The 25,652-nt window shown below is 39.1% G+C and overlaps 1 protein-coding gene across 1 annotated transcript; it reads left to right on the top strand.

Annotated features, from left to right (window-relative positions):
• Positions 1-452: 452 nt before the first annotated feature.
• ttc17 (tetratricopeptide repeat domain 17) lies at positions 453-24,763 on the top strand. The gene is made up of 25 exons (XM_036584343.1): positions 453-676; positions 2,670-2,759; positions 2,929-3,098; positions 3,219-3,330; positions 3,427-3,552; positions 4,656-4,765; positions 4,962-5,109; positions 5,224-5,363; positions 7,048-7,208; positions 7,466-7,578; positions 10,366-10,512; positions 10,698-10,813; positions 12,728-12,881; positions 14,470-14,541; positions 16,637-16,861; positions 17,146-17,332; positions 18,319-18,450; positions 19,453-19,712; positions 20,429-20,579; positions 20,710-20,830; positions 20,946-21,105; positions 21,207-21,290; positions 21,509-21,628; positions 22,163-22,306; positions 22,395-24,763. Exons 1-25 carry the CDS (start codon positions 503-505, stop codon positions 22,524-22,526), a joined length of 3,549 nt encoding a protein of 1,182 aa, XP_036440236.1. The 5' UTR covers positions 453-502; the 3' UTR covers positions 22,527-24,763.
• Positions 24,764-25,652: the final 889 nt, after the last annotated feature.

Here is a 25,652-nt window from a genome sequence, read left to right as displayed (position 1 = left end):
GATTATTAAGTCGTGGCCACGACTTAGTAAGGCGTGGGGACGAGATCACGGCTTACTAAGTCGTGGCCACGCATTAGGATCTCGTTCCCACGCTTTACTAAGTCGTGGCCACGACTTAATCATCTCATTCCCCGACTTAGTAAGGCGTGGCCACGCATTGTTTTTATTTATACAGGATGTCACCAGCGGGGCTCCGTACAACACTATTATTGTTCAATGTAATTGCAGTGACATTATTGTTATTATTGTTTAATAATTGCAGTAACATTATTATTGTATAATTAAAAATAGTTCATATTTGTAATAATAAAACATTGTTACAAATGAAAATGTATTTAAATGAGAATATTGAAAAATTAAATGTATATACACGTTTTAGCGTTTTTATTTTAGCATTGTTGTGGTCGCTGTTGAGTTGTTATAGTAACGCCAGACTGCGTGTAACCCGGATGTAGAAGGACCGCGATGACGACGCGGGTCGGATGGACGGGAGAGAGAAAAAATGGCGAACGACGAGAGCGGCGGCGTTAGACTGAGAAATCTCTTCGGTTTTAACGGACTGTGGAAAGCGTCGGCTCGGAGCAGGATGTTCGTTCTCATCTGCGTGCTCTTGGTCGAGCCAGGACGAGCCACCACCCACTGGGTCGTTACGGAGGACGGAAAAATCCAGCAGCAGGCACGCGAGCGCTCGGGCTTTCACTTATTTATTTCTGACGGGGCGAGAGAGGCGAAGCTGATGTCAGCTTCATATCCGCCAGCTTTTTCTTCCAGTGTTCCCAGCTCACCTTAAATGGTGCAGCAGTTACATTCTGGCCAAGTTGGCTTCCTATTCTCAAGCTCGCTGCTTCTTGTTCGAATTCGCCCGTTCCACCTTAAAGGGCGCAGCAACTAATGCACCATTTAAGGTGGAACGGGAAAATTCGAACAAGAAGCTGGCGAATAGGAAGCCAACTTCAGCCTCGTGTGAGAAAGCTCAACAAACTCTCATAGTAAAGCCAGCCGAGCTGTCTAACTGTCAGCTGGAGTGCTGTGGAATTGGATAGATGCTGCTTTAAGTAATGACTTACACCTTATAAAGCTCGTCAGGATGTGCGTAACGTTAGTAGATTTACAGGTTAGCTTCCTGATGCTAACATACCTGCTGACAGCAGCTTCGCAGCCTTAGGCTAAAGTGATGATAATGTGAAGGAGATTGTCTACCAAGTAGGTTCAGTATGTTTAGCTAACGTACCTAAGTTTCTAGCTGTCTATCTGCAATGTCGTGTTTGTCTTCAGCTCTGGCCAAGAGCCGTTGTGTGGTCAGAAAACTGAATATTGAAGGGCGTGAGGGTGGCTAACATGGCAACAGTCTCATATACAAGCATGGTAAACCTACAAGGTAGCCTAGGGGTTTCTAATGAAGTGGCTAGTGAGTGTGTGTTAACTGTTGGTACAGAGAACTGAATTGCTGTTAGAAGACAAAAAGAAGGTATTAACCTTAAATACATGTGTTGTACATTTTTATTACAGCCTCTTCATTTAAGTAGATACGTGGAGCATCTTTTTTAGGGATGTTGAGCAGATTGGGATTGGCTGGCTTGGATGTGAGGTAATGGTAATGTGAAGATTACCTGTCCGGTAGATTGCCGTGGTCTTCAGTTTGCTTAGCCGCACTCAGTCTTGCTAGAGGGTTGTTGTTGTTCACTGCTCTAGCCAAGAGCCATTCTGTGGTCAGAAGCTGAGTATTGAAGGGCTAAGGGTGACTAACATGGCACTAGTCTTATGTATACCAGTATGTTAGACCTACGTGGTAGGAGTTCCAAATAAAAGTGGCCGGTGAGTCTATATTAGCTGTTGGTTTGGAGAATTGAAAGATGGGTGTCAGAAGACAAAATTAAGTTAGTTAAATTAATGTACTGGATACATTTGTTATCTTTGGTTAGTTATTTGAACCCTCATCTGTAGGGATGTTGAGCAGATTGGGATTGGCTGGCTTGGATGTGAAGTAATGGTAACGTGAGGGATATTCTCTTGTCAAGTAGGTTGCCATGGTTTTTAATTTGTTCAGCTACAGTCTATCCAGCCAAAGGGTTATGACTGTCCCTGATTCTAATCATGACCAGTTTTGTGGTCAGCCTTTGAAAGGCTAGAGGGTGGCTAACATGGCATCAGATGGGCTACAGTCTGTAAGTGATACCAGCTTAGTTAGACCTACATGTTAGGAGCATCTAATAAAGTGGTTGTATACAGGTAATTCAGAGCGTTTGTATTATGCCATCTTCAGTAAAGTAGTTATTTGACGCCTCTTTTGTAGAGTTATCTGGCAGATTGGGCTTGGAGGTGAAGTAATGGTAATGTGAAGGAGAGCTGTTACGCAGTAGGTTGCCATGCTCCTCTACTTGTTTAGAGTCTCTCTAGCTGGAGATGTATGATTGTCACCAGGCTACTTTAGGTTTTGCAGTATTGACATCTCTGTGCCAGTCATCATGCTTGCTAGGTAGATAAAGAAATCAGCGTAGGACTGACTAACCAGTGCCTTATCTTCTGTGGTTACTGTAGTGTTGTAGTTCTGCAGTCACTGCGAAAAGCCTATACAAACAAAGGGAGTCGAGCTGTAGCATTTGGATATAGCTCGTCCATAAACATACTAACTTCTCTCCTGATAGCGTCATGTGCTGCTTTGTTTACAGGTGGATTCTCCGCTTAACTTGAAGCATCCACATCATCTAGTTCTTTTCATGCAACAAGAGACTCGAGTGAACTACCTCAAGAAATTAGAGGTGATGAGTTTTTTGTCCTGTATTTTCCGTTTCACATTATCTTTAGCGAGTCAAATGTCATGTAGTGATGAGTCAGACAGAGTCATGTTTTTCCGCAAGTGCTGATATGTGTTATAAAGTTTCCTTCGTACCAGTCTCCTCTTATGTTGAATTTTTCCTCCATCTGTAGAAGCAACTAGTTGCTCAGAAAATTCACATTGAGGAGAATGAAGACCGCGACACTGGGTTGGAACAACGTCACTATAAAGAGGATGCTGATTGTGTCACAGCTAAAGTTCCACTGGGGGATCTGGACCTCTATGACAGCACATTTATATCCCTGGAGAGCAAAGGCATAAAGTTAGTTTTGTTTCTACATCCTACTTGTAGGTTGTATATGTGCTGTCCAGTGGCATGTCTTTCTACTATTTGTGCTTGCATTGTACTTCGGTTCCACTCTTGTTTTTTTATGCGTTACAGTCTTGAGGATTATGTGGATTACATGTCACCTCTACCTCCAGACCTGGAAAAACCTGACTGTGCAGAAATTCTTGAGCTCCCTTATAGCATTCACGCTTTCCAGCACTTAAGGGTGAACATGCTCTCATTATTTATACATGAACGTGCAAATAGATATGCCTTCATCTCTATTTTTTCTTTGAATGCATCTGTTATCTGTCTTTTTCAGGGTGTACAAGAGAGAGTAAACCTCACATCACCTTTGCTCTCAAAAGATGACCCTATCTTTGCTTCATTGTCCCACAAATTGCGCATGGATGAGGTTGGTCATAGAATACACCAGGGTCTCTTGAGGGTATGTATATTTATGGTTGTACACAAAATAACATTATCCAAATTAGGATATTAGATGCACCACATTTCTCTCTTTAAAGATTTCTCTCTTAAAAGAAGCAATTTATGTCATCATATTTTATACACACTTTGCGTTTCCCCTACTGTAAAATAAACTCGTGTGCAGCTAGATGTGGGCAACATGACAAAAATATCATATCATAATACTTAAAGACATTTTGCACAATACAAAAATGTATCACAATGTTCTGACACCACAATGCACTAATAATGCAAGATTTAAAAAATCTGGTTACAGTGATTTTTATTTAACATTTCACATACTGTGCTGCACTAAATCCAATTAAACAAGACTAATTATGCACTATTTTTAATTAAAGATGCAGTTCATCATCATTCTTAAAGTATTGATAATATTCATTATATGCTCAGAAAAGTACAATATTTTTAACAATATAACAAAATGTGCCACAATAACAGTAAAATATCAATATATTGCCCACCTCTAGATGCAGCTAGAGGTTTTATAAAGTAGGATACTCTGGGGCAGTTTGGAAAAATATGCAGGATATCACTAATACAAGCATGTTTACATGTTTTTGGTCATCGTTTCCATATATATGATTTAAAAGGTCTGGAACCATTGTAAACATGATCGTATGTAAGAATGCAGCTTTATTTTATGACCACCTCCGCAAATTGGGAACAGGCTAATTCAGTATTGTTCAGAGTGAGGCTTTAAATTTAAGATTTTACTGAATTATACAAAGCTTATATATACATACAAAGTAAAAAAAAAAATGTTAACTGACAGGTTTTCATTTTTAGATTTTAGTGTAAACCTATTAGATGATGAAATAGGCTATAGGAATAAAAAAGCGAGATACATCATTTTAGAATCTTGGCACCCTTAATCAAAGTCAGTTCAAATCATGAGGTGCTTAGACATCCCCACACTTAAAATATTGGGTTCATAGATAATTTTTCTTCTCACAGTTTGTCAGCAGATCAGATAGGACACTGCTATAGCTGTTGTTGGTGGAAATTTACTTATTGTGGATGAGTCATTTTTTCTCCCTCTTTTTCTGTCCGTTTTATGTCTAGAATTCCTCCTCTTGGGTGCTTTATAATGTAGCCTCCTTCTATTGGCGTATGAAGAACGAGCCCAGGAGAGCAGTGGACTGTGTGATCCGTGCTCTGCACTTCTCTCCCAGGTAGTCTAATCTCACTAGCGAGCTGATACACATTAGCTAATTATAGAACTCCATGTAAAGGCCATAGAGAAGCAGAACTAACATAGCACATCGGTTCTCGTCACCTGATTTGTTGCCCTATTGTGAAATATCAGAATGATTATGTCCTTTAGTATGGGATTTGCATTTATTTGCATGTTGTTCTTTCCTTTTGTAGGCAGTACAAGGATGTAGCCCTGGTCAATATGGCGAATATACTGCACCGAGCTCACTTTTCAGCAGATGCTGCCATCTTGGCACATGCTGCCCTGGATCTTACTACTGATCTGTTTACTAGCCACTACACCCTTGGCAATATCTATGCTGTGAGTACTGTTTATCTAAGCAAGAATAACTGGGAGCTCATTCAAACTTGCATTAGTGCTCACTGTTTGCTGTGTGGTAAACATATCCCCCTCTCTTTCCCCCTCTGTTATCAGATGTTGGGGGAATATAATCACTCAGTGCTCTGCTATGAGCAGGCTCTGCAGGCCCAGCCGGGCTTTGAACAGGCTCTTAGGAGGAAGCACGCTGTTCTATGTCAGCAGAAGCTGGAGCAGCGGCTGGAGGCTCAGCATCGGTAAGACCGAGTGGAGAAAGAATTGAATGCTCTATAACGTACAGTGAGGGGAAACAAGTTTTCAGACACCTTTGTTTTGTGTTACTTAAACTATTTTCAATATGTATCCCCTTCAAATGTATTTGTGCTAATAAATATAAATAAAAAAATTACATATAAGCATAAAGTTATGTTTTTTTTAAAAAAAAAACAATTGATATGGAAAAAATTCTGACACCACAGATTAATAACATTAGTACTTTTTTGCAAATCTGTTGTTGGCAGCTGTAGCTTCTGCGGTAAGGAATAATCAGCTTTTCACAGCATCTTGATTCAATTTTGATCCATTCCTCTTGGAAGACCGTCTTGAGTTCCCCAAGGTTACAAAGGTCTTTCTGATAGAATTCTAACTTCAAAATCCTCCATAATTTTTCAGTGGTATTTAAATCAGGATATTGGCTAGATCATGCAAGCACCTTCACCTTCTTTTTTAGAAACCAGTCTTTGTCTTGTTGAAACATCCATGTTTTTCCCACATTCTGTTTGTTGGCCAATAAGTTGTAGTTCCATGAACTTTCCAAATACATTGTTAAAACAACTGTACTGACAGGGATGTTTAGGGTCTTTGCTATGGCTCTGCAGCTTTTTCCGTTAGTGTTTTGATAATGTTGTCCCTGAGAACTTTAGGAAGCTCCATCACCATGATTGCTGCGTCTTGGATGAAATCTTCCCAACAAAGCAGCGTCTTTTATGATGAGACCAAGTGCAATTTGCACGATGATATTATTTTGATATACTGAATATTTTTACCCCCATCAATTCTTTGTAGATGCCTGTGAGGCCATACCTTTTGTTCATATTCATTGAAGTACAAAAAGTCAAAAGACCTTGTGTGTAAATTTGAAGTGGATATTTGCTCAGGAAGTGTATTAAATTACAAAACAAAAAATGTCTGAATACTGGTTTTCCCATGCTATGGTTTGCGGGATCAGAAATTTCCAGCCGTGATGTGCATTTCGACTAAATTTGATATTCAATTATTACTAAGGATTAATAAACGAATAATGGGTTAACTGCAGGGAAGGAAAAGGCAAGAAATAACTCATCATTAATGTAGGGTGGTAGGCTTAATGTAATGTATGGCTACATTAATGTAGGGCCATCTTGTTACAGATGGACGATGTGATGTGCCAACATGTTAGTTTTTCAGGGAATTGTATTTGCACAGTTTCTGGACCAAGCAGACATCAACTAGAAGCCTATTTAGTGATAGCCACTCCAAAGCTGGCAGTTCATGCATGTTTCTTAGAAGCACAGTGTAACACAGTGAACTCTCCACATTTTAGAGTCCTGCTAAAGCTTAAAATTTCACTGAAGTGTTTCCACAGTAAAAACGAAATGAATACCCAAATAGTGATTTCAGGATTCAAATATTGGCACTTCAGCTCCTTAACCGAGTACTCAAGTACCCATGCACATCCATAATATCCAGTGTTTTTGTAATATTCCCAAATACAAAATAAATGGTAATAAGGAAAAGTGTTGTAGCTGGGTTGTACTTCTATTACTAAGCTGTTTGTTTAAAACTGTGTGTTTCCTTTTTCTTGCATATACCTAAACCCAGAGAATTCTCATCGGAGTTGAAACACCTAATCATTACCCCATATTGTGTAAAAGAGCTAATTTGAGTGCTCTATCTGTACAGGTCTCTGCAGCGCACTCTGAATGAACTGAAGGAATACCAGAAGCAGCATGACCATTACCTCCGGCAACAAAGCATGCTGGACAAGCATAAGTTGATCCAAGAGGAGCAAATACTGCGCAACATCATCCATGAGACGCAGATGGCCAAAGAGGCACAGCTAGGTGAGACTAACTGGTTAGACTTACTTCCTACCTAAGCTAAACGCATGTCGATTCTCTTCACTGCACACATGTATTTAGATAAGTAAAACTGTGCGATGACCTTGGTAAACAAGTAACATGGTTGCGTGAGCGTGCCAGGATTTCCTATGTTTGCTCCCTGCTCACTCTCTCACTCTCTTTTCCTGGTTGTCATACAGTGCTTCTATTTCAAAGCACTAACAAATGGGCTGGTAATGATTTATTTATGTCCCTTTCAGGTAACCACCAGATGTGTCATCTAGGCCAGCAGCAGTATAGCCTGTTCTGCCCCTTTGACTTGCCTGTTCGTTATCATCGAGGAGACCTGTTTGAGAATGTGCAGCACATTCAGGTTAGACTGAGCAAGCTTATTACTGGCTGCTGATTCTGAAAAAAATGTAGCCACTTTGTAACGGTCGTGGTTTTCAGTTGCTGTTTCAAAGCTTCAGTCTGCAACTTTGGATTTGCATGTAGCCTGGGAAAAACAGCTCTGATGCTTTAATGTGGCTAATAAGACTGAAAAATGAATATTTTGATTGTTGATTATTCATGTGAAGTTATTGACCAGAATTTGAATTATTGGCCTAAATGTGGCCTGAAAAATGTGAAATGCTGTAACAGTAAATTTGTTGTCAATGTTCTGACACATTGTAATACTGTTCATCAAGAGCTAAATTACCACCACAGAAATAAACACGGTGCTTTGTTCAAGCCTGCTTATATTCTAAATTAAAGTGCTAAGCAATAGCTAAAAATAAGTGATATAGTAATAATAATAAATATGTAGATTAACGTGTTAGTTCTTCAGGCTGCAGTATTTACCCGATTTAACATTTTAACATGTTAGTTCACTAGATGAGCTTTGTATGATCAGGTTTCCAGGACAAGTGGGTGATATTTTTTTCATGTGAAAACTATGCTTACAAAATAAGTTGCATTCTAGACTAATTAACCAGTTGTGTATAGTTAGCTGCATAATGTATATAGTGTCGTGACTGGATGAGCTGCCAAATTTTAAGCAGTTTTTGAAGTAGCTGCTAGATACTTTTAATGAATAGACACTAATATGGCTTAGAATATTCTAGTTACTACTAACATGTAACATGAAGAGCTTTAGTGTTTTTGTAGAGGTAATATTAGTGCATTCTGACGTATCACTTAGAGCAAGAACTGTGCATTCTCAGGGAGTAGTTCGGTTTGTCAGAACACTGGCATGGAAACATAGCTACCGTTTGCTCACTGCTCTGTTGCATGTTATTTTTAATTTTTTTTTTTTGGGTGCTTGAAGGTGACAGTTTACTTCCATGGAAAGCTAAGGCAGACAGTTTATTTCCACGGAAAGCTATGTCAGACTTGCATATCGCTGTTGTCAGAGCAAAACCTTGTATCTCCAAAACAGTAACTTTACAGAAGAAGGAAAAAACCTTCTTTACTTTTAATGTAAGTCAGTGGAACCAGTCTTTTTTTGAAGTCATTTTGGTCATTTTCTTTTGGTCCGTTACTTTCAGACATAACTGTACTTTTTAAGTATGACATTGTAAGTGAATTTGTGAGGTTAAGTCATTAACTCACTCTAGGTTGGACATCACTTTGAAATTGTAAATGAAAACATCAACCACAGATATGTGTCAACGTTTTTGGTATTGTTGACGTTATTGATAAAGTTGAATAACTGTTCTAGACATAGTGGCAAGATATTAATGGAAAGTGGAATACAGATAAATCTAGTCCAGATTCATATAGCCTGTTTACATTTTGCCACTTTATATGTCTTGGGTTAATTGAATAGCCATCTGATTTGCAAAAAAGCCAAGTGAGACCTAAACACATTGGATTAGGGTGCTATCTGAGTGTTTAGATTTGGGTTTGAAGTGCACTGAGAAAGCCTATGTAATCTTCACTCCTCCCAAATGAAACTACATTGCTGGCTGCCGCTTTTTACACCATAAGCGTTGTAAACTGGATCCGGTTTCTCCAGTTTCTTTAGTCCCTTTAAAAAAAACATAAGTGCAGAAAACAGAAAATCGTTCTGGTGTGACATCATTTCAGGAAGTTCCAGAAGAAAATGCTTTGAATTTGCATGTAACCTGGGAAATGCAGCACTGATGCAAATCATATTTATGTCTGTCTTTATGCATTTATTTGGCCAGGTGTAAATATAATTTTAAATAAACCATATCTAGACATTATCTGCATATGAGCCACATATAATGACAAGTATACATGTACTCAGTCTCTCTAAGACTAGCTTTTGAGACCACTGTCTGAAAGTGTAATTTTAGCCTATTAGTAGTTAAGTATGTGCCAGTATTAAATTGTATGTCATAATAACTAGCAAAACTTTTATCAGTTTTTTCAGTATTGTCACAAAATTATATTAAAAAGAAAAAAAAAGCTATATATTTAAGCAAACTGTATTCCCAATGCCATTTTAAACAGCAGTACACTCTCAGAAATAAAAGTATGATACTGTCACTGGGGCACTACCCCTCTTGTCACTGGGGTGGTACCCTCAAAGGTACATAATTCAGGGAACATAATTGTACCAAAATCCATTGAAATTATATTTTCTAAGTTGTGCTGACTCCACACACCCCGTCTCGTCTCCAGGCTTTTTATTTTATTGTTCTGTTTTAAAACATTCGGTCATGAAAGGATACAAATATGTACTTTTACACTGGGAAAAACTTATTTAAGGTGCACAACTGGACCTTAAAACCACTGTTGTACCTTTGAGGGAACATTTACATTGTTTGTACCTTGATGAACGAAAAACGTAAATGCACAGTACCTTGATTTCTAACAGTGTACTGTGTAGGTGGTCATACATGTACAATACGTACATTTAAATAATCACAAAATGATGGATGTTCACTATGTGTATAATTATCAAATAGGCCTGTTTACAGCTGTGAAATGCTCCAACGTAAAGCATGGGATATACTAGTCATTTCCTAAACTTTATTTTTTTTTAAATCAAATAATCATAAAGATGCCTCATGTTGTTAAAAACATCTATTGTTGTGCTGAAATCTGGTCTGTGAGGAAAAGTGATTCGTAATTGGTCCTTTGGTCTGTGTAAACATTTTTTCCTAATCTTTTAATGACTTTTGTCTCTGTTATTATGTATGTTGTGAAGTTTGGAGAGGAGGTGTCAGTAGCCAGCAGTGTGGCTCTGGTATCAGAGCTGAGCGTGAACGATAGCCGAAGCCCACAGCCTTACTCTTCAGTCTCTGGAGGAGAGGAACCAGCAGCACACTGGGGCAAGGAGACCTCCTCTAATACTGTAAGACTATCTCTGTTTTGTTGTGAATATTCTGCTTGTTCTCTGTATTTTCGGGTTCATAGTGGCCATGTGAGCGTTTCGAATACTATATTGGTGTTGTTTCCAGGATTAATATCAGAATATTTTTCAGTGTTTTGCAGTGTAGCACTGGAGTTTAAGACTTGTTCATGTTGAATGTTAAACAGGAGCCTCATAGCGTGTTGTGGCCGAGAAGATCAGACTGTGCCCAGCGATTCCCCTCCATACCCTCTGCTCACCTTCTGCCCACCTTCTTCCTCCCACCGGAGAGCCATGGCTTCGAGTGAGACTGACTGACTCTTGCTTTCTCTGTCTCGTTACTTCTGTTTACCTGCATATTACTGTAGATATCCTGTCATGCCTACATCTAATTCTAGCCCTCAGTCTCTTTGTACTATGCTGATTTTTTTTTGCTCCAGAGTGAAAGCTGAAGAAACTAGATGATTAATTTAAAAAAAAATGGTTTTAAACAATTTTTTATGGTCAGAACATGACAAATACTTGCCAAACAGAGGAACATCTTTGCAAATCTGTCATGGGATAGTGGGAGAAAGTTGCGATTTTTATACATAATTTTAAAAGAAAACAGTTTTGTAGCTGTTTGGTGGCAAATGCTAGGCTGTCTGGTTACAGATGCTAAACACAATAGTGTCAGCTTAGTAAGAACAGTAAATTTTAGCTGGCTCGGTACGTCAGTAATGGATCACACCGCTTTACTCATATCAGCCCTACCACATCCATGTCAGAGCATATCACAATATTCAAACACAAGCTAGCAGGCATTTGGATTTGTCTATTCTGTCATAGTAGTTTAAGGGATGGAAGACACGCAACATATCTGACACTCCCTGTGTGAAAGACGGACCTCGGTGGCATTAACTGTAGTGTGATTCTCTTGAACCAACAATGACTTTGTACTTAAAATGAGGACATTGTCTGGTGCGGGAGAATCACTGCAGTTAATACTGCTGAGATCCGTCTGTCTTGTTTGATCATGGTAGTTCACCACAATAACATCAGTTCGCTGCTTCAAGTTAACCAGCTGCAAAAAAACAGCTATCCTGGGAGTCTAGTCGTTTGAATCAGTGCTGCAGCTAGCATGACCCCACTTCTTTCTTTCAATTTTGTTGCTTAGGAATGTACTAATACTAAAATATACCCATTTAAGTGCTGTAACACACAAACCATTTCAGCTGTTGTGTGGAGCAGAGGTGATTTAACGCTGCTAAAGCTTGTTAGGATGTTAGGATAGAAGTGAGTTTGCTCTAGGCCACACGTGATCAACAAACAGATTGTACATCTAAGTATATTTGGTGACCCTCTCATGAGGACAGCAGTAGTTACAGTTTTCCTGCAGTAGAAAATGCCACCAGGGCTGTAGGTAGAACATGGAAGTGTCAGAACGATCTATTATATTGAACATTTATCAAACGTGTTATTTCTACTGATGAAAGCTGTATCTTGATAATTATTGTTATCATGTTATCACCAAACCACCACATTTTTGTGGGGTGTTTTAGTGAGGGTGCCAGTCTTACGGTGTCAGTTCTACGCACACCAGTGTTAGCTTGCATGTAGCAATATTTGTATTTTGACACCCTACTGACCTTGTTTTTGAGAGAATCTGGTGACATTCAGTGGAAAAATATCTGTATACCAAAATATATCAGGTCCAGATTTTTTCTTTGCATAGGGTACTTTAACAGCAATTTTTAAAAATGCAATTTATTCTTAGAAATCCAGCTTAGACCCTGAGCTCATGACATAAGACTACAGAATGACAACAGAATGACAGTTGAGAGGTCTATTATACACACACTAAAATTGTATTCATTTTACTGTGTTATAATAAATAAATAAATAAATTATGTGGCTGTATTATCCATAACTTTAAAACTGTCTAAAAATGATCAGGGCAACCCTATACTCATATAGTAGTATAGTAGTAAAATTAAAGTTCCAGAATGCATGGTCTGGGTAGAAAATAGCTATGTGAACAATGTAGAATGCATGAGTTTCATGTCTTTGCTCTCTGCTAGGTGTTTTGACATTGTTTGTATGTTTTGCATTCTCGCTTTCAGTTTTGGGCATTTTTGCATTGTGAAACATGAAAATATTTTAGGTTCTCTGAAACAAAAGCACAGTATCCTAATAAAGTTTCATCGTGATTAAGCTTGTTACTTTGTGTTTGGTTCAGGGCTCAGAGTAGCCTATATGCAAACAGGAGCCCCCCAGGGTCACTGGAGCCCCCAGACTGCAGTTCTAAAGTTCAGCTCTCTACTGGTGACCCCCTCGCCTCTGTGGCCTGGGCTCTGGAGGGGAAACAGCTGCCTGACCAGCATGCCACTCAGGTTTGATTGATTGTTTCCTTTTTTTGGTGATGCACGAGTCTAACACGCTTTGATTTAAGACACAAAGACATCATGCCCCATATAAATATTGACATTAAAGAGGCTGAATAAGATCTGTAAAACCAGGTTTTTGTCTAGCTTTAGCACAGTAATGCTTTGAGGAGCTTGGCCTCATTAAGATACATGGAAACAAAACTCAGCTGTCTCTAAATTTACTCTCTTCTGCATAACAGGTGCGTGTAAAGGGTGGCCTCAGTAACTTCCTTTTTGAGGTTTGCTCCTGATTTGACATGCAGTAATGGCTCTCAGAGAATCAGAAGTTAGGACAGTAATTTAGTTTGTGGTCTTTAAAGAAAGTGGCCTTTTATACATTTGTCACCTTCCAGAATGTTCCCACATTGAAAGGGCATTAAAATTAGTGTTTTGTACTTTACATTTTATTTGTTGACTTTTTACATTTCTCTGTGTGACCCTCAACATATTGCATGTTCATGACCACCTCTTGATTGACAGCCTGTGTCAAGGTGTGAACGAGTCAGAACAGGTGAACCAAGGATGAGCCTGGTTATTTGAATATACAGATGCCTGAATTCATCGTAGAAGTCAAACATTTGAAAAAATCTAAACAAGCCCTGCATAGGAGAGTTAACATGTTAATAGGCTTTCAAGAGTTCAGGTTAGGTCTTAAACTTAAGTATTATTTTTTTGCGAATAAACAGCACCGTTTGCTTAAGACTAATCCATAATTGTAAAATCCGTATAGGCGCTAGCAGAAATTAGCATTGCACAAGCAGGGTTATATACATAAAAAAAACTTTTCAGTGTTAAGCCGTTTGGCAGCCACTTCTTTACACAGTATATGACATAAATAAAAACAAATCTTGATCTAACTGGAATAGCCCATGTTTTATTTTTGTTTGGTTCAGGTTTTGCTAGGTTGTGGATAGCGATGACAAAAAGGTCCAGGAGTCCAGAGAAAAAAAAATGTTCACTACAGACACATAAAGAAATTGGAGACATTTTAGTTTTGAAGCTCTAATTCAGGCTGTCCAGTGGAGTAGTGTAAGCGGGCAAGTTGCTTTTGCAGTTTATGAATATGCAGTACAAGATCGACTGTGACTCGCTGTTATCCGTTAGTGTTGTGTGTGACGCCTGAGATAAAGCCAAATGATGTGTAATTCCAGAAAGGTTGCTAGGGGGCAGTATAGAAGTATTTTAAATTTCAAGAGATCGTTTAATGCACTGAAAGCATGCAGGTAACCCAAGTCTTGCTACTGGGTTAAGATTTTGAGTAAGAAGGGAAAATAAGACACATCATATTACTGCAGGCGTTAAAATTAAAATTATACCTAAACACCTCTAAAATGTCTGAGAACAAATATGTACAGCCAAAAGCATTTAAAAGTTTAGACCTAAATATACACAGTTAATTTCTCTGTAGAGTTTACAGAGCATCATACATTATCCTACCATATCATACCTTAGTAACTGAGCATACTAATCAAATAGGTGTTTAATAAGTAGCTGTGTAGTGTTTTCACAAATGAGTGATAAGGTGAAGCACATGATTGTGTGTGATTTGTTGCAGGTACTGCTGAGGCGTAGCGATGGGTGGAGTTTGGAACAGACTGGTGCATTGATAACACATGCTATGGAGAAGGTAAGGCCTAAGGACTGTGTTTAGAGTGGTGATAAATGATGACAAATACTGCATGACCTTGTTTTTGACCCATATTTGCAGCTTGAAGGCCGTGATAGTGAGTGGGCAAGATTTGTTTTGCTCTAAAAAAAACACTTTCACAATGTATGTAGGCTAACTAATTTAAGATTAGATGAATCAGGACTACCTGTGCAGTGTTCTGTGGGTTTCTTAATTGGTGCTATGACACAGTATACAAAAGTGACTACTCAGTGACAACAGAGTTTAGTGACTTTCAAGCACTTTTAACAATATAAGCACTATTAAGCAGCTGGATTGTTTTTAATAGACGAGGGTCTGTACAGTAATTTGTAAGGGATTTTACTGGGTGCTTCGCACAGGGTAAAGTATCTGGATAATTTCCCCAAATTACCACAGATATCTTAAAACTAGAAAACTAGTCGCATCTGAATATGGATATTGGCAGATAATTGCTTTTAAAAAATCAGCTACAGATAGATGTTCAGGTTTTGCTGCTATTTCAAACCAGTTTTTGATAATGTATTCATTGGACTATAGATTAGCGGAATGTTTGGTTACTGCATTTGTAACCCTATTAAATGAAATGTTTTATTTCTCCATAAAGCTAATCCAAGTGGGTTTAGTCCCAGTGTCGTCTACATGTATGAAAGTTAACTTACCAGTATGGGTATAGTCATTGGCAACTATGTACATAGAAGATATCGGCACACAGTTCCCCACAGTTCCCATATTGGTCCCGTATCACATCCCTAATTAATACGTCAAAGTCCCTGTTCATGTTAGCATTACTTGACAGGCACTTAAGAACAACTTGTTGCCTTCTGTTAATATACTGTGCATCACTGGCTCTTTTACCTGGATTTGATGTTATATATATGTTAGCCGTGAGGTGGATTAGAACAGGACTGCTATTGCTGAGGAAGCTCCTAGTTTGGGCACTGGGCACCGCACATTTTGTACTGGATTAAAATTAGGGATTGTGTCTGAGCTAATCAAACTTAAATAGGGTTTCAGACTTAGCAGGGCATTCCAGTCAAAATTAGCACTTAATATGGTATTTGTCATGTTATGCATTATATTCCTCTTAGCCTCATTGGTTTAACAGATTTTGCCATTTTATATATGTTCATCCATGTTTTCTTGCAGCAGTACCTAAAATGTGTTAAGCAATCCTTACTCCTAGCCTGATGTCTGGGCTAATAAATACAACCTATCTAGCATTAGTGTAAGTCTTACCCTGAGCCCAGCCTGAGGTAAGATATCTAGATAGCCAGCTGCCTTGCTAACTTTAGCTTTTACCTGTTTGTTCTCCTGATCTGATGAGCAATTTTAGTGACACTCCTGTGATCGGTCCTTTTTAAATGAAACACATGCAACAGTGCGACTCTCAGTAACATGTCAGAAACATATGAGGGTTAGGATTAGGTTTTGAATTGAGGTTAAGGTTAGGGTTAGGATTAGGGCCAGGGTTAGGGTTAGGTTTTGGGTAAGGTTGGGTAAGGATAGATTTTGCGTAATGAAAGTAACATATTAACAATACATCTACTTAATGTAAGTAATGTATCAGCAGAACATCTTCAAGATATTTACTTCAGTGTATTCAGATGCTGCACTACTGCTACTTCACTGATATGCTGTTGATGTGTTACTAATCATCTACAAAGGACCACTACAAAAAAAGTGTTACTGTCGTTTTCGTTGTTTAAGTAATCCATTCTCTCTGTTGTAATGATTATGAAACTTGTTACTGTGGCTGCTATAACATATTCAGCTTTTTAGCAGTACCATTAGCTAACCGCCTTCCTTCTGCACATGAAAAATAGCAGGAAAAACAATGCCTTAAACCAGCCCATCCCCAAAAGTCCACCCCAAAACAGTTGTAGTTTTCTCCTTATTTTAAGATACATCATCACAAGGGGCTTTTTCTAGTCTTTAAAGTGAAAAAAAATCTCACTCTAGAGTTTTCTATGGCACTGCTGCTGAATGTGAGTAAGCATGTTTACAACACATAGGTGCATTTTTAATTTTGGCCAGAGAGTTCTTTTAAGTCTTTCTCATTCTCTTTTTTTTGTAGATGAGTGTGCCGTGGTGGCTGCTGCAGAATGAAGCTGGGCTGTTTTGGAGAGCTCAGGGAAATGGCACGCGAGCTCTGCAGTGTCTGCGCCAGGCCCTTCACTCAGCACCACCTCAGCATAGAAGCATACCGCTGGTCAACACAGCCAACCTGCTGTTCCATTATGGCCTACACCATGAGGCCCAGGGGCTACTGCAGCAAGCCCTGGAGCTCAACGCATCCGAGGTACACCAGAGCGGTAACTCCCCTTCTAACAGACATGACCATGAGGCACAGGCAACCGCTCTAGCCATTTTGTATTTAATGACCTGTTAATTCACATTTCCAGATAGTTTTTCAGTTAGGGAAACACTTTTTTAGCCATGTAAAGGCAGTTTACAACTCTGATGAACTCTTCTACTGATGGCAAAGTATATTGTCCTACTCTGACTGAGTGTTACTTATATTTCTAAGGAAAAAAGCAGGCATTTTGTGTGTGATGGACTTTCCACTTGTCTTACTACATCCAGCCTCATACTCTGCTGAGCATGGTGAGTGTGCAGCTCACTCGGGGGAACCTGACTGGCGGGCTGGTCCTGTTTCGACACGCCCTGTCTTTGAGTGCCAGCTGCAGCCAGTGCCGTGCCAGCCTGCCTCTGCTGCGCTGCCTGCAGTTTTACCCCTTTCTCTACAACCTCCAGCACCAGGGCTGCCAGCGTGAGTACTCCTGCCACTAATGGCTGCTCTAATTGTCCTCTGACTGGGACCAGAAGGGAACTCTTTATAGCACTGAAGAGAGGGGAAAGGTCGAGAGGTAGGCATTGATCATTGGAATTAGATATGGGCAAAAGTGCACTAGTGGTTTGTTAGTTGTTTTTTTTTTTTTTAATTCATTCTTTTTATTTATTTTTTTTGGGCCAAGGAAAAAACAAACAACCATTTTTCTGCCTGCATGTCATTCAACATCTGGCATCACATTTTTTAAATTAGTGATGTTTTAAAGTCACTAGTTTATTAATGAATCTATAGGATTATGGCTAAATAATGGGCACAGTTTATATTAACCTGAGTTTACCCTAGACTGCCTCCGTATTGCACCTTTCTCCTTCCTCTGCCTTGCTGTCTCTTTGCTCTAATCCCTCGTGTTTCAGCCTCAGTTGTGTTGTGGGTTGAGGTCTTTTTATAGCCCAGTCACTGTAATCTCTCAGCCATTTTTAGCTCCCTCACTGCTGCATTTTCTATTCTAGGTTTGCCTTCTCTTCCTCCTCCCACTCGTTCTTTCCTTCCATCCATCTCTCCGCTTCCCCTGTAGTTCAGCACTCTTTCCCCTGACGCTGTTCCCCGTCAAGCCAAAGGGCTTTGAAGTAGAGAAATCTTGCACTCAATAATTCAGTGGGCCGAAAATAGCTCAAGCTTTATTTAGATGCTGCTCTACTCTGCAGACAAAAACTGAACTCATTGTCCTCTCCTAGTTTGGGGGAAACACGTGCTGTGCTATTGATTCAGATATTAATATACCACCCTTCTATTCTTAATGGTGCATTTGTATCCAAGTTTCATCTCTCCTTCTCAATCTGAGTCAAAGTTTTTGCAGTTTTCAACAAAACAAAGAGGAAGATTTTTCAAAATAGAGTCTAGTTAAATAGTGGCTTGTAGTTTTTGCTGTAGTTTTAAATGTGATTAGGCTGTGTGTTTGTGTGCAGATGGCTCTGGCTGTGAGAGAGATGAGGATGTGGAGGTGGAAGACTGGGACTCGGGCACAGAGGGGAGGCAGGACACAGGGAACAGTGATGCCATGCCTGGCTCTGCCCTTGAGGACTCACTCCTGTTTGAGAGTAAGGACACACTTACTCATATCCTCCATGTTTAAAGATTTGTTACTAGACCGCTGAAGTCGTGTGTCATTCTGTAGTCTGCGTCATGCCCATATTAGAAGCTCTGTTTCTAAGCAGATTTCTCTATGGAAGAAATTGATGACATTTTTTAGAAAATCTCTGCTGTTGTACCCTGACAGTTCCAAATCAGATATGTTTTGTTCTACATACATTTTCGTCCAGATTGTCAGTGGGTCCTTTTAGAGGATTATGGGGTCATTTAGCAGTCAATTGCCAAATAATGGTACATATGTGCTTCAAACAGGCTGCCATTAGTGCCCATTTAAATGCTGTTGTACACAAGTTCATTACTATATTAATACACTATTATATAGCGACATCAGCTACTCAAAGTGTAGGCTACTACTACCAAAGCACCATGACTACCACAGTGGACAAAGCTTGCTGCTCGGTGTGGGGTATTTGGTGATGTTGCTAGTATTCTGATGAGTTCAGTGCACACTTAGTTTGCATGTATCAGTATTCGTAATTTGAATCCTTAATGACCTCGTTCTTCAGAGGATCCAGTGACATTCGGAGGAAAAACATACACTGCAAATATTCCGGTTTTGGAAGATTTTGTTTTGAAAACGCTACCCCCCCCCACACACACAGAAATTGGCTTAAACCCAGAATTCCTAATATGGACATCACAAAATAACACATCAGATTTCTGCTGAGTATTTGCCACATATTTTTTTTTTTATTTTTAGGGCATATCTATACCTATATGGCTAGCTTCCCAGACCCTGATAAAGTTTAAGCATGGACTAATTAGGATTTTTAATGATGAAGCACGATTGGAATTGCAGTTTATTCCAAGATTAGTCTTAATTCATGACTAAGAGTAAGAACAGAGTCTCTGACTACCCAGTGTAGTCGTGTCTATGTTTCTGACTTTATCACACTCTCGCTCTCTCACTTACTCATTCATACTCTCTGGTTCCTCCTCTGCCCCTACAGAAGTAGTGGTGGACAGTAATGGCTCAGGAGAGGTGGGCCAGCAGGAGCGAGGAGGGGAAGATAAGAAAGGAAGTCTGGAGGGTGAAGAGGACTGGCAGCTGCAAGAGGACCTGATGGGGGCGTTTGAGGGGGCTCTGGACATTAGTGGGAAACGCGGGGATCTGCGGGGGATCCGTGTCCTTAAGAACGATAAGGTCATGGGGGCCAGGAGTGGTGGACCCTGCTTCGGTAACTGTGAGGATGATGATGGCGCTGAATGGGTGAGCTCTGCAGCTGTTTTCTTTTTTCAATTTGTAGGCAGCCAAATATGTCCTCTTTTATCGTTATACACTAATGTTCAAAAGGTTGGAATCACAATTCAAAGGTTTGACATTACTGTAGTAAATAAAAAAAAAACAGTTGTTGCAGTTACATGTATAACTTGATTCTGTTTTCTATTTTATTGCGACTACTCTACAACTTCAGGTTTCTTCTCATTTGTAGGAAACTGTACATGTATCCAGAATTATCAACAGAGCTATAGTTGTAATAAAAAATGTATTTTTGTACATTTGTTTTATTTACGTTCAAAACACAGTAACCAAATCTCAGGCAAATTGCTTATAATGAAAATTCTTAAAAATAAATAATTACAGTGTATATTTTTCAATTAATAACTTCTTCTACGTGACAAGTGATTCCAAACTTTTGAATGCTAGTATGTATCATTCCTGACAGATCAGTAAATCAATTTTTGTCTTTTTTTATATATATATTTTAAATTGTTAAACTGTTAAAATAACTGCTCTTCATAATTTACGTGAACATTTTATGACAAATGAATAAATAGAAATGGTCTGAAATTGCTTGGAATGAAATCTCATTACAGTAACACATTTTTCCCTTGTTCTATAAATTTACCATTTCTGGTTTTGGGATGAGCGCAATAATATTTGTAACAAAAACAGTAATATTTTTCATGCCTCTGGGGTTGCAGATCACATTCCAAGTGAAGCGAATGAGAAAGCCTAAGTCAGAGGCTTCAGAGGGCTGGGGAGGGGAGGAGGACTTCCCCCAGAGTGAGCCTGCACCAGGACACTCCATTCTGGAGATCAGTGGACCCACCATTCCTTCTCCTGGACCATCAGGTATGCATCATATTAACTGACCCCTTGCTTTGACCTATTTCCTACATGCTCTGTATCCATGGCGAGGGTACTTGGTGCTCTGTGTGTGAAATAGCAAAGAGCCAGGACATGTGTGTGTTGTGTTTTGCAGGGAGGTGGAGAGACTACAGCAGTTTAGGCTGGCCAGGACCGGAAGAGTGTCAACGGACACGACGGGTAGACCTGACCACTGTGGCCAGCACTTGGCTGGCTGTGTCTGCCAAGAACATTGAGTATGTTACTCCCTGCTGAATTTAATGCCCATCTTCAACACTTTGTCACACCATTAGTTTGCTTATTGTTTGCTTATTGTCTTCTCCCCTCTTTTCTGTCTACGCCTCTGTGCAGCATCACAGAGCATATAGACTTTGCCACCCCACTCCAGGAGCCGGCTGCAGAACCGGTGTGCAACGCTAACCTGCCTGCTAGCATGCATACACTAGACCACTTGGGGGGCGTGGCCAACCGTGGGAGCATCCACTACACAGGAGAGAGCCAGCTCAAAGAGGTGGGTCAAATTCACTCTGTCAGTGAGTCATTTGCATGTAGCCCTTAAGTAGTGCACTGCTAGTCTTTTCTCTTGCTTACCTTACTATGCCTGTTGCTTAGGTGCTTCAAAATCTGGGGAAGGATAAGTTCTCACCACAGTCTTTTGAGCAAGTGGGCACCCGCATTGCCAAGGTCTTGGAAAAGGTATGGCTGGGGTTGAGTAGTATCCAAAATTTCATAATCAGGTATGGTCCAGAGATAATACAGTTTGATGCCATTATTGCAGATTGTTAGTCATTGTGAATGGAGCTTAGAGGCAAGTATTATGGTGTAAAGCACCTACATATTTTGATCTATATGGCAAGAAATACCATGTGCTCAGTAACAGTATTTGTGCCCTAATTGCTCTTTTTGTACATTAGAATCAGACTTCATGGGTTCTGTCCAGCATGGCAGCATTGTACTGGAGAGTGAAGGGTCAAGGCAAGAAGGCCATTGACTGTCTGCGTCAGGCTCTAAACTTTGCTCCTCACCACATGAAGGTACCATCAATCTCATTGTTTATTCAGTTAGCCATACTCATGACTGCACTGCCCATGCTCTTTGAAAACTGAGACTGTTCACAGAAATAGAAAGGATTGTCAACATAACTCTTATGACAAAAACGGTATTTTTTAGGGCTGGGATGGTAAGTAACAAAAACAAATCGATAAATAGGAAAACATGACCCCCTCATATTTATAAATAAAGCCAAAAACCAGTTTTATAGACCCAAAAAAAAAAGTTTTAAAAAAGGAATATATGAACTGATTTAAATAATTACTTCTTTACCATTTAATATGCGATAAATCAGTTTGTTTTTCCTGCATTCTCAGTGTTAAATTTATAAAGTTGATTTCAGATTTGATGTGAAGGTTTAAGTGCATTAAATCTGTAAAAAACGAGATGGTGTGAAAAGACGTCATGAGAACTAAACATTAAACTATAGCAAAGAACAGAAAATACTGCTTTTACAAGTATACTGTATAAACACATCTGGAACAGCTGTCAAAAAATGACTCTCTCTTTTTCTCCAGGATGTGCCCCTTATCAGCCTGGCTAACATCTTCCAGAATGCTCGCCTGTGGGAGGATGCGCTGACTGTGGCCCGCATGGCTGTGGAGATTGCTCCTCACTTCGTTGTCAATCATTTTACGCTTGCCAATGTCTACATAGCAATGGTGAGTTTCAGTGCTTCACTGCTTATCTGAATTCATTTGTTCCTCACTGATGTTTTTCACACTGATGTGTTATGGTGCGCTCTCACAGGAAGAGTTTGAAAAGGCTATGCGCTGGTACGAGTCCACTCTAAAGCTTCAGCCGGAGTTTGGACCTGCCAAAGACCGTCTTCGCACCATCCAGTGTTACCTCCTTACCAAGAGGGACAGGCGAGCTCCATAAAGGCATGGGGGTGGTGACACACTGTGCACACACATGGTCTACACACACACATATACATATGCGTACAGGTACATGCAACTTCATTTTTAAGAACAGTAAAGTCTTCGTCTATTTTGGTCTTCATTTTGTCCTGTATAGAACATATCATCCATGGCAGAAGGATTTGGCTTAAACAGATGTGTTTGAGCTAATCTGTATCTTGTTTTAAAGAAAGGGTTATAGTAATTATTTTTATTGATTTTAAGATGCCAGGGTTTTATATTAAAGCTGCTTTACAAAGACAACAACAATAATAACTAACTACAGACTCCGAATTCTGCATTTTAGGGTCCTACTACTCCTCTACATCAGTACAACACAGTTAATAATGATCTAATTCCTGCATCAAGATCCTCAAGTTAAAATTGACCAGAATTGATCAGTTTGAGGGAAAGACGTCTGCCTGGTTTACGTTAAAAATGTTATGCAAATGTAGTAATGCGCAATAAATTTCCATTTATTTGAGTTCCAGACAATAACAGCCATAAAGTACAAGTTATTCATTTTCCACATATTACTGTTAAGATTAGATAAAGATAATCCACTTGCCTAAGGAAGGGGTTCATCAAATGAAAATAAGTAAAAAAACAGGAGTTTCAAAAAATGATTAAAGGATAACACAACTCAGAGCTAAGGGTCTGGAAGGATGTGTAGCTGTTGAGAAGCTGTTACTGAGAAGAGGAAATGGACAAAAAAGAAGAAAATTTGCAAAACGAATGGAATATGTAATAAACGCTTGAAATGGATGCAGTAAACACTGAATTGAATTGATGTATTTAGGTGTTGGGGCTTCTCTGTAATTGTCTGTTAAATACTTGTTTGCTGACACTGAAAAATGAATAACTTGTACTTAATGGCTATTTTTAGTGGAAATTGAATAAATAAAAGGGTGGTATGTGACACTTGCCAAGTACTGTACATCAGCAGGTAAGAGGTCACTTTTTGCAGTGTAATTCACAGGCATTCATGTATGTCCTGATATTACTAACAAGAATGGTGGAAACAACAGAGATTTTGGCCAGTGTTTGTAGATACATCACTGCAGTATGCTTAACTATATAAGACCAGCATAATATGCCTCCACAGAGTAAAATAATATGAACTACATGACTTTGCAGCCAGTTTAGCTGTTTGTTACCAGTTCTAGCTCAAATTCTAGCTGATATGCAAAGGTGTTTCATGATGTGAGGGTAATTAGATACTCTGCACTACAAAAAGGGAGAAAGGCAGTGAAGGTAAATAAAGAATGATCGTTTTTTAATACCAACAGTTTAGATAGCATGGATGGGTTAAGGGAGTTATTGGGTGCTACAAAAGTAGTCCTGTAGAAAAACTCAGTGCTCAATACTACTGATTTTTTTTTGCCAATATGAGACGACCTCTACCACTCTTAACTGTACTCGCTTTAATACAAGGTTTCAGTTGTTATACTCATGAAAAAAAAGTTGTTTCTGTACCTCACTTTGGACCATATCAACCTAAATGAGACCTTAAAGTACACAAAGTGTATCAGTACTGCATATTGGTAGCTTGTGTTGAATGTCAGATGGTGCAAAGGCGTGAAGGCATGATGCATTTCCCTCTTGTGTTACCTTAACAACTGAAATATCATCTTATTTAAAGTGTCTAAAGAAAAATTTGAAATCAGACAACAGTTTACTGCCATGCACTGCCATCTGGGTGTATCCATTGTATTTGTTCTATATTTGGAAATTCATGTTCTTTTCATTATAGTATTTCTGGGTGAATGTGGTTGGAGGTGGCTACAGCTATGGGCATGAGGCTTCAGTATAATGGATATAATTGTTCTGTATTTATTTATTTTTTTTTAAAAATCAAATTCCTTTTTTTAAAACATGTTTGCTGTAACACTACACACATGCACACATACCTACATGTCAATGTTTGTAAAATGTAATACAACTCTGAACTCTTTCTTTTCATCAAAACAGTAAAAAGTTACCCGTCTTATTTTAATTAATGAATAAATGAATAAATATCACTGATGTAAAGAGAGTAATAATAATGTTCTATACAGCGTAAGCGGTTTAAAGTGACTGGAACCTGGAACAGTGTTATTTTAACTCTAAGACAGACTGGGTATGTGTCTTTTTCTATTGAATGATGTGATTAAGATGGAAGATCATTCTCTTGGGTGGGTAAACTTTGGAAATGAATAAAAATACTTTTAAAAGCAACTTTTGAATTGTATTTTACAGTTCAGCAGGTACTGCATGGGCAATACTCTTAGCTGGAGTTACTGTGAATGATATTGCACTTTCCTGTTTGACCAGAAGGGAGCAGCAAAGCTCCACTGAAAGAGAGTCAATATAATACAAAAAACTTTTGTATAGTCCTTTTTGTATGTAATGTTTCTTAAACTTGAAAGGGGGAAATTAATAATTCGGAACCATTCTAGTTATGGTTCTGATTTGAATGATGTTCAGCCATTTGCAATAATGAATCTGGTTTATATAGCTGCAGCAAGCAGAGTCTGCTAATGCTTATACAGGTAGTTTTTTTTTTTTTTGTAATTTAATACATTTTAAACTCTTCAGATAATGGGGATATAATATACTTTGAAATAGCTGTAATAGCCAGAATATGGAAATTGTGTATTTGCATATGACTTTAAAAAATATTTATAACCTTCTCATGTAGTAATAGAACAAGATATTTTAGCATCACTACATCGCATGCAGCTCTTGCGGATATTTATAATGTTGTATATTCTGAATTACCTTTTTAGGCCAGCAGGTGGCTGCATGCTTGAGGGAAGCAGACTTTGACTAGGTGTTTCCCAAACGAGTGATCCATGGAAACACATAACGCAGAAGCACAGGCAGAGACAGGGTAATGCAAGGTAACATGGAGTCCCTCTCTTCAGCCCTTCACCATCAGCCGGTCCTTTTGAACGAAATGTTAGATATAAGGTATATTCCGATATCTGCGTCTTGCATCTTATGGTAACTCAGTGCCGCAAGAGTTTTTACATTTAGACTGAAAAAGGATCGGACTGCCTTATTTCTGCACTCACCGGTTTTCTCAGCTGATTGTACTGCTCTCTTGAATAGTAACTTTCCGCTT

This window comes from Colossoma macropomum, unplaced genomic scaffold (genome assembly GCF_904425465.1).
Source record: "Colossoma macropomum unplaced genomic scaffold, Colossoma_macropomum, whole genome shotgun sequence".
NCBI lineage: Eukaryota > Metazoa > Chordata > Actinopteri > Characiformes > Serrasalmidae > Colossoma > Colossoma macropomum.
Note: the sequence above shows the minus strand (reverse complement) of the source record. Positions and strands in the feature narration are given on the sequence as shown.

Coding starts and splice junctions, on each gene's coding strand:
- ttc17 (XM_036584343.1), top strand. CDS start 503: ATGGCGAACGACGAGAGCGGCGGCGTTAGACTGAGAAATCTCTTCGGT. Junction 12,882..14,469: donor CTGACCAGCATGCCACTCAG/GTTTGATTGATT, acceptor GATTTGTTGCAG/GTACTGCTGAGGCGTAGCGA. Junction 19,713..20,428: donor ATGATGATGGCGCTGAATGG/GTGAGCTCTGCA, acceptor CTGGGGTTGCAG/ATCACATTCCAAGTGAAGCG.